The 12,850-nt window shown below is 38.8% G+C and overlaps 1 protein-coding gene across 2 annotated transcripts in view; it reads right to left on the bottom strand.

Annotated features, from left to right (window-relative positions):
• The window catches only part of Nup133 (nuclear pore complex protein Nup133), a 77,470-nt gene extending 65,370 nt beyond the window's left edge, over window positions 1–12,100 (bottom strand). The window contains exons 1-2 of one of the 2 annotated variants that reach the window (XM_070104167.1): window positions 12,024–12,100; window positions 3,261–3,416 (exon numbers count right to left, since the gene is read on the bottom strand). In XM_070104167.1, the coding sequence (XP_069960268.1) occupies window positions 3,261–3,415 (155 nt within the window). In that variant the 5' untranslated portion in view covers window position 3,416; window positions 12,024–12,100. Of the gene's footprint in view, window positions 1–3,260; window positions 3,417–6,193; window positions 6,339–12,023 lie in introns of those variants that run through there. The other variant, XM_070104166.1, reaches the window with a different exon arrangement.
• Between the last annotated feature and the right edge of the window lie 750 nt (window positions 12,101–12,850).

Raw genomic sequence — 12,850 nt, 5'->3', positions numbered from 1 at the left:
TTTGACTGGCTCGTCTTCCTTATTTCCCACTTCTACCACTACCACTACTACTACCTCTTCTTCTTCTACTACATCTTCTGATGAAATTAGACACATGTGCGGCGTCTGGTTGTCTTTGTTGTGGACGTTTCGCCATCCAGTGGCTGGCTGGATGGCGAAGCGTCTACGGTGAGGATGCCCGGGTGTTGTGCGTGTGTCATCTCATCCTGTCGGTATTATATACAATTCTTGTACTACTACTACTACTACTACTACTATCACTACTACTACCTCCACCTCTTCCTGCCTATATATAGCCGTCCTGCTCCTCCTCTGTTAGTGTGACTTTGTCAATGGTCCAAGTCGGACCGAAACGTCGTCGTAAGCTTCTGTCTTTTATGTGCGGGTTATTTGTGTATCGTTCCAGTCACGGTATTGTGCCTTTTTGTTATTTACCAGCAATCATTCCATCATGTAAAACAATTACAGGCTTCCATTTTACACTCACTTGGCAGGACAGTAGTACCTCCCTGGGTGGTAGTACCTCCCTGGGTGGTAGTACCTCCCTGGGTGGTAGTACCTCCCTGGGTGGTAGTACCTCCCTGGGTGGTAGTACCTCCCTGGGTGGTAGTACCTCCCTGGGTGGTAGTACCTCCCTGGGTGGTAGTACCTCCCTGGGTGGTAGTACCTCCCTGGGTGGTAGTACCTCCCTGGGTGGTAGTACCTCCCTGGGTGGTAGTACCTCCCTGGGTGGTAGTACCTCCCTGGGTGGTAGTACCTCCCTGGGTGGTAGTACCTCCCTGGGTGGTAGTACCTCCCTGGGTGGTAGTACCTCCCTGGGTGGTAGTACCTCCCTGGGTGGTAGTACCTCCCTGGGCGGCTGCTGTCTACCAACCTACTACCTAGGATTATTATTTTTATTACTATTTTAAGATAATGCATCTCCCTTACAGAGAATAAGAAATATTGAACTGTTAGCCTTAAACTGAGCTAATGCTAAAATATATTAATTTTGGCGACTTACAGGAAATGAAGCTTAAACAAGCGAAAAGCTGTTTTCAACACTTTACGCACAATTTCGTGTGATGTCAAGCCTCTAAAAATATATTACTGGATAGCTTTAAAAAATTTAATAAACATACAAGAAAGAATGGTTGAGTGAGAGAGGAATGTGATTGATTAGCATCGTCCAGTAAGTCTAAAGAATGTGATTAATTAGCACTGTCCAATAAGTCTAGAGAAGAATGTGATTGATTAGCACTGTCCAATAAGTCTAGAGAAGAATGTGATTAATTAGCACTGTCCAATAAGTCTAGAGAAGAATGTGATTAATTAGCACTGTCCAATAAGTCTAGAGAAGAATGTGATTAATTAGCACTGTCCAATAAGTCTAGAGAAGAATGTGATTAATTAGCACTGTCCAATAAGTCTAGAGAAGAATGTGATTAATTAGCACTGTCCAATAAGTCTAGAGAAGAATGTGATTAATTAGCACTGTCCAATAAGTCTAGAGAAGAATGTGATTAATTAGCACTGTCCAATAAGTCTAGAGAAGAATGTGATTAATTAGCACTGTCCAATAAGTCTAGAGAAGAATGTGATTAATTAGCACTGTCCAATAAGTCTAGAGAAGAATGTGATTAATTAGCACTGTCCAATAAGTCTAGAGAAGTATGTGATTAATTAGCACTGTCCAATAAGTCTAGAGAAGAATGTGATTAATTAGCACTGTCCAATAAGTCTAGAGAAGAATGTGATTAATTAGCACTGTCCAATAAGTCTAGAGAAGTATGTGATTAATTAGCACTGTCCAATAAGTCTAGAGAAGAATGTGATTAATTAGCACTGTCCAATAAGTCTAGAGAAGAATGTGATTAATTAGCACTGTCCAATAAGTCTAGAGAAGAATGTGATTAATTAGCACTGTCCAATAAGTCTAGAGAAGAATGTGATTAATTAGCACTGTCCAATAAGTCTAGAGAAGAATGTGATTAATTAGCACTGTCCAATAAGTCTAAAGAAGAATGTGATTAATTAGCACTGTCCAATAAGTCTAGAGAAGAATGTGATTAATTAGCACTGTCCAATAAGTCTAGAGAAGAATGTGATTAATTAGCACTGTCCAATAAGTCTAGAGAAGAATGTGATTAATTAGCACTGTCCAATAAGTCTAGAGAAGTATGTGATTAATTAGCACTGTCCAATAAGTCTAGAGAAGAATGTGATTGATTAGCATCATCCAGTAAGTCTACTACAGTGCTCCTCCTTTCTTATGAGTGGGGGGTTTGTACAAGGCAGAAATAAATGCTTTTTAAAAATGATAAAACATGATCTATGATGGTGAACAAATAATTATAATACAACATGATCTCTAACATTAGTGATAAAATTTTGATAATGAATTTTAAACAAATACTATATTAAACACCAGCTGTCTCCCACCAAGGAATGAAAAGAAACATAGTTAACATTATTCATACAATAGCTCTCTTGTCAGATATGTGCAGCTATCAAAACTCCAATCATTCCACCAATCATTTCCTTTCCCACCGTCCTATAACCACAACTTCTACTTTCATAAACCTACCCCAATCTCTGTACAGACTCATTATCTATTATCTCTCTATCCCACCTTTATTCAAACAGTTGTTTTTATATCACATTAACAGTCTCCTTTAGTTCATTTACTTTCACTTCTCTCACAGGAACTAACGCCATTCTTCCTTTAGTCCTAAATCCACACACCAAAATCACTATACATGAACACAAGAGGTTTGGCCGGTGATGCAAAATATCTCTAATGATAAAGCCGCACAATGAAAATACAGGGAATTCAGTAAGTGTAAAGGGACTCTTTTACAATCTACCTCTTACTATAGCTGCTACTAAATAATGATAAACCATGCACAAGTTTAAGTTTATCCAACAGTCTATCTACTAATACAAGGTCTAGCATACTACTGTCATTATACATTATGCCCCATTTCATACTTATTTTGAGGTAAAGGGCATAACTATTACCTATTACAAAAACTTTTCCTGTAATTAAATCATTAGTCCCCCTTATCATTTACCTGTGGCAGTTTCAACTAGTACTACAATAGTCTCTCCCAAGTTTCAACTAGTACTACAATAGTCTCTCCCAAGTTTCAACTAGTACTACAATAGTCTCTCCCAAGTTGAATGCAACTGAAAATTGACTGAACATAATTCTACACTATTAAAAAATACTTAAACACATTGCTTCTTTCATAATTTCACACACTGAACTCCCTACTCACCCTGGAGTGTACGGCGAGCATCGTGTACTAGCAACGAACACTCCTGTACTCCTCCTCCGTGCAGCTGCAGCAGCTGCTGCTCTTGCGCTCGCAGAGGAAAACGACGGAGTGGTGGAACCACCACCTCCTCCACGGTCAGTCACTGGGGTATACATTCTACAATGAAACGTGAAAAAAAACTTCAGTAACCCCTTATATAGATATAGTACATAACTAAATAAAATGGGACTGAATCAACAAAATTACCAGAATATTTCTTCTAAACCCAAACTTCACACAAATAAACCAGTAAGCGAGTGAGCGAGTCAGTGAGTAAGTCTATTTAGGTACAGGTGCACATACATGCAATTATCATACACAGTGTAAACTACCCACCAGGATGATAAAGAATCAGTTACAGTTAGTGTTAACCTTTGATACACAAACAGTTGCGTTTGAAGGGTAGAAGCCCAGTTATTAATGTGAGCTGTAGTTTGTATATGAAAACCACCACCCTGAATACAGTGGACCCCCGGTTAACGAACTTTTTTCATTCTAGTAGTATGTTCAGGTGCCAGTACTGACCGAATTTTTTCCCATAAGGAATATTGTGAAGTAGATTAGTCCATTTCAGACCCCCAAACATACACGTACAAACGCACTTACATAAATACACTTACATAATTGGTCGCATTTGGAGGTGATCGTTAAGCGGGGGTCCACTGTATTATGAATTGAGATAGGACACCAAAATTAATACCAATACCGATAATTTTGGGCAAATATCAAAATTAGCTGATACCCGATACTCTGATACTTATTTTTGTTGTGCAAGCTCTCGCTTCACACAGCGAAGGTCCGGTTTTGATTCTTGGCGAGGGTAGAAACATTGAATGTGTTTCCTTACACCGGTTGTCTGTGTTCACCCATCAGTAAAATGGGTACCTGGGTGTTAGTGGACTGGTGTGGGTTGCATCCTGGGATAAAACTGACATAATTTGCGGGAAATGCTCAGCATAACAAGGGACTTTTTATATAGTAGTATGTCACTAATGTCATCTATGGTCTGTATACCTTGTACATGTACTGGTATACCTTGTACATGTGCTGGTATACCTTGTAAATGCGCTGGTATACCTTGTACATGTACTGGTATACCTTGTACATGTACTGGTATACCTTGTACACGTACTTGTATACCTTGTACATGCACTTGTAGTAAATAAAGATATTATGTATTATTATTATTATTATTATTGTGTGTGTAAGGTAACAACCAGGATAACCCAAAGAAAAAAACAGACGAAGTGACTTATTTCCATTGGGGTGAAGGAATATCACTCTTAACCCTGAAACGGTCCAAACGTATATATACGTCCACGCGCGTAGCGCCCCAAACGTATATATACGTTTTCTTTGTCATTCATTCAACATTGCCACAATAAGCCTGATTCACTTAGACATGAGAGAATGGGTGTGCGCACTCACTGTGTGTCATATTAAAATAATTGGGGATGCCTGGGTACCATATGCTTTTTCCTTTTAAAAGAAAAGATTGTTTTTTCCTCAAAAAAGTTGGGACGCTACGCGAGTGAACGTATATATACGTTTGGACCATTTAAGGGTTAACCCTTGAACTGTCCAAACGTTGATCCTTATTCACGTGCGTAGAGCTCCGAACGTTGATTTTTTTTTTTTACATTTGAAAGCATGCATAAAAAATGTAGATCTACGTTTGGACAGTTTAACCCGTAAACGGTCTAAGCAGATCTACGTTCACATGTGTAGTGCTGCAAAAGTAGATCTAACAAAAAAAAAAAGATCAAAGTTTTTTTACACATTTTCAAATGAAAAAAAACAAAAAGAAGATCTACTTTTTTACATACTTCCAAATGTTGAAAAAACGTATATATATGTTTGGACCGTTTACGGGTTAAAGTGTTAAAATTCAAATCGAAAAGGTTAAAAATTTTATTTCTTTGCGAAGTTTACAATGTGCGGTTTACATAATACAAAATATGAAGTACAAAGCGTCACTAGTATACCTAGGCTATTTAACACGTACTTCTCAGTAACTAATGGAGAAAATATTAACAAAACTTTTTTGAAAATGGAGGAAACACGCATATTCCACCAGTTAAAATTTAAAACAGAAAAAAATGGAAGATCGGGAGTAATGGGTACTTGGGGGACCCCAGTGGAAATATGTCACTTTGAGTTATTAACCCTTAAACGATCCAAACGTATATATACGTTCACTCGCGTAGCGCCCCAAATTTTTTGAGGAAAAAAGAAATTTTTTCTTTTAAAAGGAAAAAAGAGCATATGGTACCCAGGCATCCCCAATTATTTTAATAAGGAACACAGTGAGTGCGCACACCCATTCTCTCATGTCTAGGTGACTCAGGCTTATTGTGGCAATGTTGAATGAATGACAAAGAAAACATATATACGTTTGGGGCGCTACGCACGTGAATGTACATATACGTTTGGACTGTTTAAGGGTTAACCCTTAAACTGTCCAAGCGTAGATCTACGTTTGCATGCGTAGCACTCTGAGCGTAGATCTACGCTCGATTTTACATTATGTAAAAAAAAAATGTAGATCTATGCTCAGAGTGCTACACATGCAAACGTAGATCTACGCTTGGACAGTTTCAGGGTTAAGGTTATCCTAGCAGGTAATTTACACATATATTACTATGTATGACAACTGTAAATCTGGAGAAAAAATAAATCTGGTATAACTGTAGTTAAGCGTACCTGTACGCACGTACATAAGATAAGGGCTAAATAATAAGTTATTACAAGGACCATGGGTGCTCCTGTGGCCTGGCTGGTAAAGCTCTGGCTTCACACACGGAGGGTCCAGGTTCGATCCCCAGCGGGGTAGAAACATTTCGACACGTTTCCTTACACCTGTTGTCAGTGTTCACCTAGCAGTAAGTAGGTACCTGGGTGTTAGGTAACTGGTGTGGGTGGCATCCTGAGGGAGAAGATTGAGGACCATAATGGAAATAAGTTAGACAGTCCTCGATGACGCACTGACTTTCTTGTGTTATCCTGGGTGGCCAACCCTCCGGGGTTAAAAATCCGAATAAAATCTTATTAATAGAAATAAGTTACTTTGACACCTAAAGTCGGTACCTGACCAGCCGGGCTGTGGTTTATACGTTGGATTGTGTGCGCCCAGCAGTAACAGCCTGGTTGATCAGACCCTGATCCACCATGAGGCCTTAGTATGTATAATATATGTAACCGTATTTAAATATGCGTAATTAATTATAACCACAGGGGAGCGCTAAACCCGTAGAATTATACGGCACCAGAGATGGGGGATGGTATTCAGACTTAATTCATGGAACTGGAGCAAAGATCCAATTCCTTGGATCAAGATCCCTTCACCAGCATCAAGGAACCTACCTTGATTGGTTAAATATGTGTAGATAAATAAGTGAGATGGTGTAACAACCTGAGTTATTATGTAGTGGTGATATATACTGTCTCTTATAACCAGTCAACACTGTGTACAACTGTCTCTTATAACCAGTCAACACTGTGTGTACAACTGTCTCTTATAACCAGTTAACACTGTGTACAACTGTCTCTTATAACCAGTTAACACTGTGTGTACAACTGTCTCTTATAACCGGTCAACACTGTGTGTACAACTGTCTCTTATAACCAGTCAACACTGTGTGTACAACTGTCTCTTATAACCAGTCAACACTGTGTACAACTGTCTCTTATAACCAGTTAAAACTGTGTGTACAACTGTCTCTTATAACCGGTCAACACTGTGTGTACAACTGTCTCTTATAACCAGTCAACACTGTGTGTACAACTGTCTCTTATAACCAGTCAACACTGTGTACAACTGTCTCTTATAACCAGTCAACACTGTGTACAACTGTCTCTTATAACCAGTCAACACTGTGTGTACAACTGTCTCTTATAACCAGTTAACACTGTGTACAACTGTCTCTTATAACCAGTTAACACTGTGTGTACAACTGTCTCTTATAACCGGTCAACACTGTGTGTACAACTGTCTCTTATAACCAGTCAACACTGTGTGTACAACTGTCTCTTATAACCAGTCAACACTGTGTACAACTGTCTCTTATAACCAGTTAACACTGTGTGTACAACTGTCTCTTATAACCAGTTAACACTGTGTACAACTGTCTCTTATAACCAGTTAACACTGTGTGTACAACTGTCTCTTATAACCGGTCAACACTGTGTGTACAACTGTCTCTTATAACCAGTCAACACTGTGTGTACAACTGTCTCTTATAACCAGTCAACACTGTGTACAACTGTCTCTTATAACCAGTCAACACTGTGTGTACAACTGTCTCTTATAACCAGTCAACACTGTGTGTACAACTGTCTCTTATAACCAGTCAACACTGTGTGTACAACTGTCTCTTATAACCAGTCAACACTGTGTACAACTGTCTCTTATAACCAGTCAACACTGTGTGTACAACTGTCTCTTATAACCAGTCAACACTGTGTGTACAACTGTCTCTTATAACTAGTCAACACTGTGTACAACTGTCTCTTATAACCAGTCAACACTGTGTACAACTGTCTCTTATAACCAGTCAACACTGTGTACAACTGTCTCTTATAACCAGTCAACACTGTGTGTACAACTGTCTCTTATAACCAGTTAACACTGTGTGTACAACTGTCTCTTATAACCGGTCAACACTGTGTGTACAACTGTCTCTTATAACCAGTCAACACTGTGTGTACAACTGTCTCTTATAACCAGTCAACACTGTGTACAACTGTCTCTTATAACCAGTCAACACTGTGTACAACTGTCTCTTATAACCAGTTAACACTGTGTGTACAACTGTCTCTTATAACCAGTCAACACTGTGTGTACAACTGTCTCTTATAACCAGTCAACACTGTGTGTACAACTGTCTCTTATAACCAGTTAACACTGTGTGTACAACTGTCTCTTATAACCAGTCAACACTGTGTGTACAACTGTCTCTTATAACCAGTCAACACTGTGTACAACTGTCTCTTATAACCAGTTAACACTGTGTGTACAACTGTCTCTTATAACCAGTCAACACTGTGTACAACTGTCTCTTATAACCAGTTAACACTGTGTGTACAACTGTCTCTTATAACCAGTTAACACTGTGTGTACAACTGTCTCTTATAACCAGTTAACACTGTGTGTACAACTGTCTCTTATAACCGGTCAACACTGTGTGTACAACTGTCTCTTATAACCGGTCAACACTGTGTGTACAACTGTCTCTTATAACCAGTCAACACTGTGTGTACAACTGTCTCTTATAACCAGTTAACACTGTGTGTACAACTGTCTCTTATAACCGGTCAACACTGTGTGTACAACTGTCTCTTATAACCGGTCAACACTGTGTGTACAACTGTCTCTTATAACCAGTTAACACTGTGTGTACAACTGTCTCTTATAACCAGTTAACACTGTGTGTACAACTGTCTCTTATAACCGGTCAACACTATGTGTACAACTGTCTCTTATAACCAGTTAACACTGTGTGTACAACTGTCTCTTATAACCAGTTAACACTGTGTGTACAACTGTCTCTTATAACCAGTCAACACTGTGTGTACAACTGTCTCTTATAACCAGTCAACACTGTGTGTACAACTGTCTCTTATAACCAGTTAACACTGTGTGTACAACTGTCTCTTATAACCAGTTAACACTGTGTGTACAACTGTCTCTTATAACCGGTCAACACTGTGTGTACAACTGTCTCTTATAACCAGTTAACACTGTGTGTACAACTGTCTCTTATAACCAGTCAACACTGTGTGTACAACTGTCTCTTATAACCAGTTAACACTGTGTGTACAACTGTCTCTTATAACCAGTCAACACTGTGTACAACTGTCTCTTATAACCAGTTAACACTGTGTGTACAACTGTCTCTTATAACCAGTTAACACTGTGTGTACAACTGTCTCTTATAACCGGTCAACACTGTGTGTACAACTGTCTCTTATAACCAGTTAACACTGTGTACAACTGTCTCTTATAACCAGTCAACACTGTGTACAACTGTCTCTTATAACCAGTTAACACTGTGTGTACAACTGTCTCTTATAACCGGTCAACACTGTGTGTACAACTGTCTCTTATAACCAGTTAACACTGTGTACAACTGTCTCTTATAACCAGTCAACACTGTGTACAACTGTCTCTTATAACCAGTCAACACTGTGTACAACTGTCTCTTATAACCGGTCAACACTGTGTGTACAACTGTCTCTTATAACCAGTTAACACTGTGTGTACAACTGTCTCTTATAACCAGTTAACACTGTGTGTACAACTGTCTCTTATAACCGGTCAACACTGTGTGTACAACTGTCTCTTATAACCAGTTAACACTGTGTGTACAACTGTCTCTTATAACCAGTTAACAGTGTGTACAACTGTCTCTTATAACCGGTCAACACTGTGTGTACAACTGTCTCTTATAACCAGTTAACACTGTGTGTACAACTGTCTCTTATAACCAGTTAACACTGTGTGTACAACTGTCTCTTATAACCGGTCAACACTGTGTGTACAACTGTCTCTTATAACCGGTCAACACTGTGTGTACAACTGTCTCTTATAACCAGTTAACACTGTGTGTACAACTGTCTCTTATAACCAGTTAACACTGTGTGTACAACTGTCTCTTATAACCGGTCAACACTGTGTGTACAACTGTCTCTTATAACCAGTTAACACTGTGTACAACTGTCTCTTATAACCAGTTAACACTGTGTGTACAACTGTCTCTTATAACCGGTCAACACTGTGTGTACAACTGTCTCTTATAACCGGTCAACACTGTGTGTACAACTGTCTCTTATAACCAGTTAACACTGTGTGTACAACTGTCTCTTATAACCAGTTAACACTGTGTGTACAACTGTCTCTTATAACCGGTCAACACTGTGTGTACAACTGTCTCTTATAACCGGTCAACACTGTGTGTACAACTGTCTCTTATAACCGGTCAACACTGTGTGTACAACTGTCTCTTATAACCAGTTAACACTGTGTGTACAACTGTCTCTTATAACCAGTTAACACTGTGTGTACAACTGTCTCTTATAACCAGTCAACACTGTGTGTACAACTGTCTCTTATAACCAGTTAACAGTGTGTACAACTGTCTCTTATAACCAGTTAACACTGTGTGTACAACTGTCTCTTATAACCAGTTAACAGTGTGTACAACTGTCTCTTATAACCAGTCAACACTGTGTGTACAACTGTCTCTTATAACCAGTTAACACTGTGTGTACAACTGTCTCTTATAACCGGTCAACACTGTGTGTACAACTGTCTCTTATAACCAGTTAACACTGTGTGTACAACTGTCTCTTATAACCAGTTAACACTGTGTGTACAACTGTCTCTTATAACCGGTCAACACTGTGTGTACAACTGTCTCTTATAACCAGTTAACACTGTGTGTACAACTGTCTCTTATAACCAGTCAACACTGTGTGTACAACTGTCTCTTATAACCAGTTAACACTGTGTGTACAACTGTCTCTTATAACCAGTTAACACTGTGTGTACAACTGTCTTATAACCGGTCAACACTGTGTGTACAACTGTCTCTTATAACCAGTTAACAGTGTGTACAACTGCCTCTTATAACCAGTCAACACTGTGTGTACAACTGTCTCTTATAACCAGTTAACACTGTGTGTACAACTGTCTCTTATAACCGGTCAACACTGTGTGTACAACTGTCTCTTATAACCAGTTAACACTGTGTGTACAACTGTCTCTTATAACCAGTTAACACTGTGTGTACAACTGTCTCTTATAACCGGTCAACACTGTGTGTACAACTGTCTCTTATAACCGGTCAACACTGTGTGTACAACTGTCTCTTATAACCAGTTAACACTGTGTGTACAACTGTCTCTTATAACCGGTCAACACTGTGTGTACAACTGTCTCTTATAACCAGTTAACACTGTGTGTACAACTGTCTCTTATAACCAGTCAACACTGTGTGTACAACTGTCTCTTATAACCAGTTAACACTGTGTGTACAACTGTCTCTTATAACCAGTTAACACTGTGTGTACAACTGTCTCTTATAACCGGTCAACACTGTGTGTACAACTGTCTCTTATAACCAGTTAACACTGTGTGTACAACTGTCTCTTATAACCGGTCAACACTGTGTGTACAACTGTCTCTTATAACCAGTTAACACAGTGTGTACAACTGTCTCTTATAACCAGTCAACACTGTGTGTACAACTGTCTCTTATAACCGGTCAACACTGTGTGTAGTGGTGGTCCTAACACACTTATAACAACAACAACACTACCACAACTACAACACCGCCACAAAAACTACCACAACACCAACAACTACCACAACAACTACCACAACACCAACAACTACCACAACAACTACCACAACACCAACAACTACCACAACAACAACTACCACAACAACAACAACTACCACAACAACAACAACTACCACAACACCAACAACAACAACTACCACAACAACAACAACTACCACAACAACTACCACAACAACAACAACAACTACCACAACACCAACAACAACAACTACCACAACTACCACACCACAACACCAACAACTACCACACCACAACACCAACAACTACCACACCACAACAACAACAACTACCACACCACAACAACAACAACTACCACACCACAACAACAACAACTACCACAACAACAACAAGTATCACTAACACTTCCCGCCGCCGCCACACTTCAACTCCGGCTAAAAACGACAACAAACAACGGATTCTCCAGGATTATTGAAGATTCTTCCAATAATAACTAATTAATAATAATAATAATAATAATAATAATAATAATAATAATAATAATAATAATAATAATAATAATAATAATAATAATAATAATAATAATAATAATAATAATAATAATATTTAATAATAATATTATTATTATTATTATTGTTGTTGTTGTTGTATTTCTCTGAGCCACACAAGGAATACAGCAAATATTCATGAATTAGTACAAAATTAAGCACAAAAGTAAGACACTAATTATGCAATGTATTATTATTATTATAATAAAAAAGAAGCGCTAAGCCACAAGGGCTATACAGCGCTGCTATGCAATGTATACGGATTATCCAGGATTCATGTGGATTCTCCAACATTCATTCGGATTTATGCGGATTCTCCAGGATTCATGTGGATTCTCCAAGATACATTCGGATTTATACGGATTCTCCAGGATTCATGTGGATTCTCCAAGATTCATTCGGATTTATGCGGATTCTCCAGGATTCATGTGGATTCTCCAGGATACATTCGGATTTATACGGATTCTCCAGGATTCATGTGGATTCTCCAGGATACATTCGGATTTATACGGATTCTCCAGGATTCATGTGGATTCTCCAAGATACATTCGGATTTATACGGATTCTCCAGGATTCATGTGGATTCTCCAAGATTCATTCGGATTTATGCGGATTCTCCAGGATTCATGTGGATTCTCCAAGATACATTCGGATTTCTACGGATTCTCCAGGATTCATGTGG

The sequence above is a fragment of the Cherax quadricarinatus genome, chromosome 89 (assembly GCF_038502225.1).
Source record: "Cherax quadricarinatus isolate ZL_2023a chromosome 89, ASM3850222v1, whole genome shotgun sequence".
In the NCBI taxonomy this organism is placed as follows: domain Eukaryota; kingdom Metazoa; phylum Arthropoda; class Malacostraca; order Decapoda; family Parastacidae; genus Cherax; species Cherax quadricarinatus.
The sequence above is the reverse complement of the archived record's forward strand: the minus strand, read 5'-3'. Positions and strand labels throughout refer to the sequence as shown.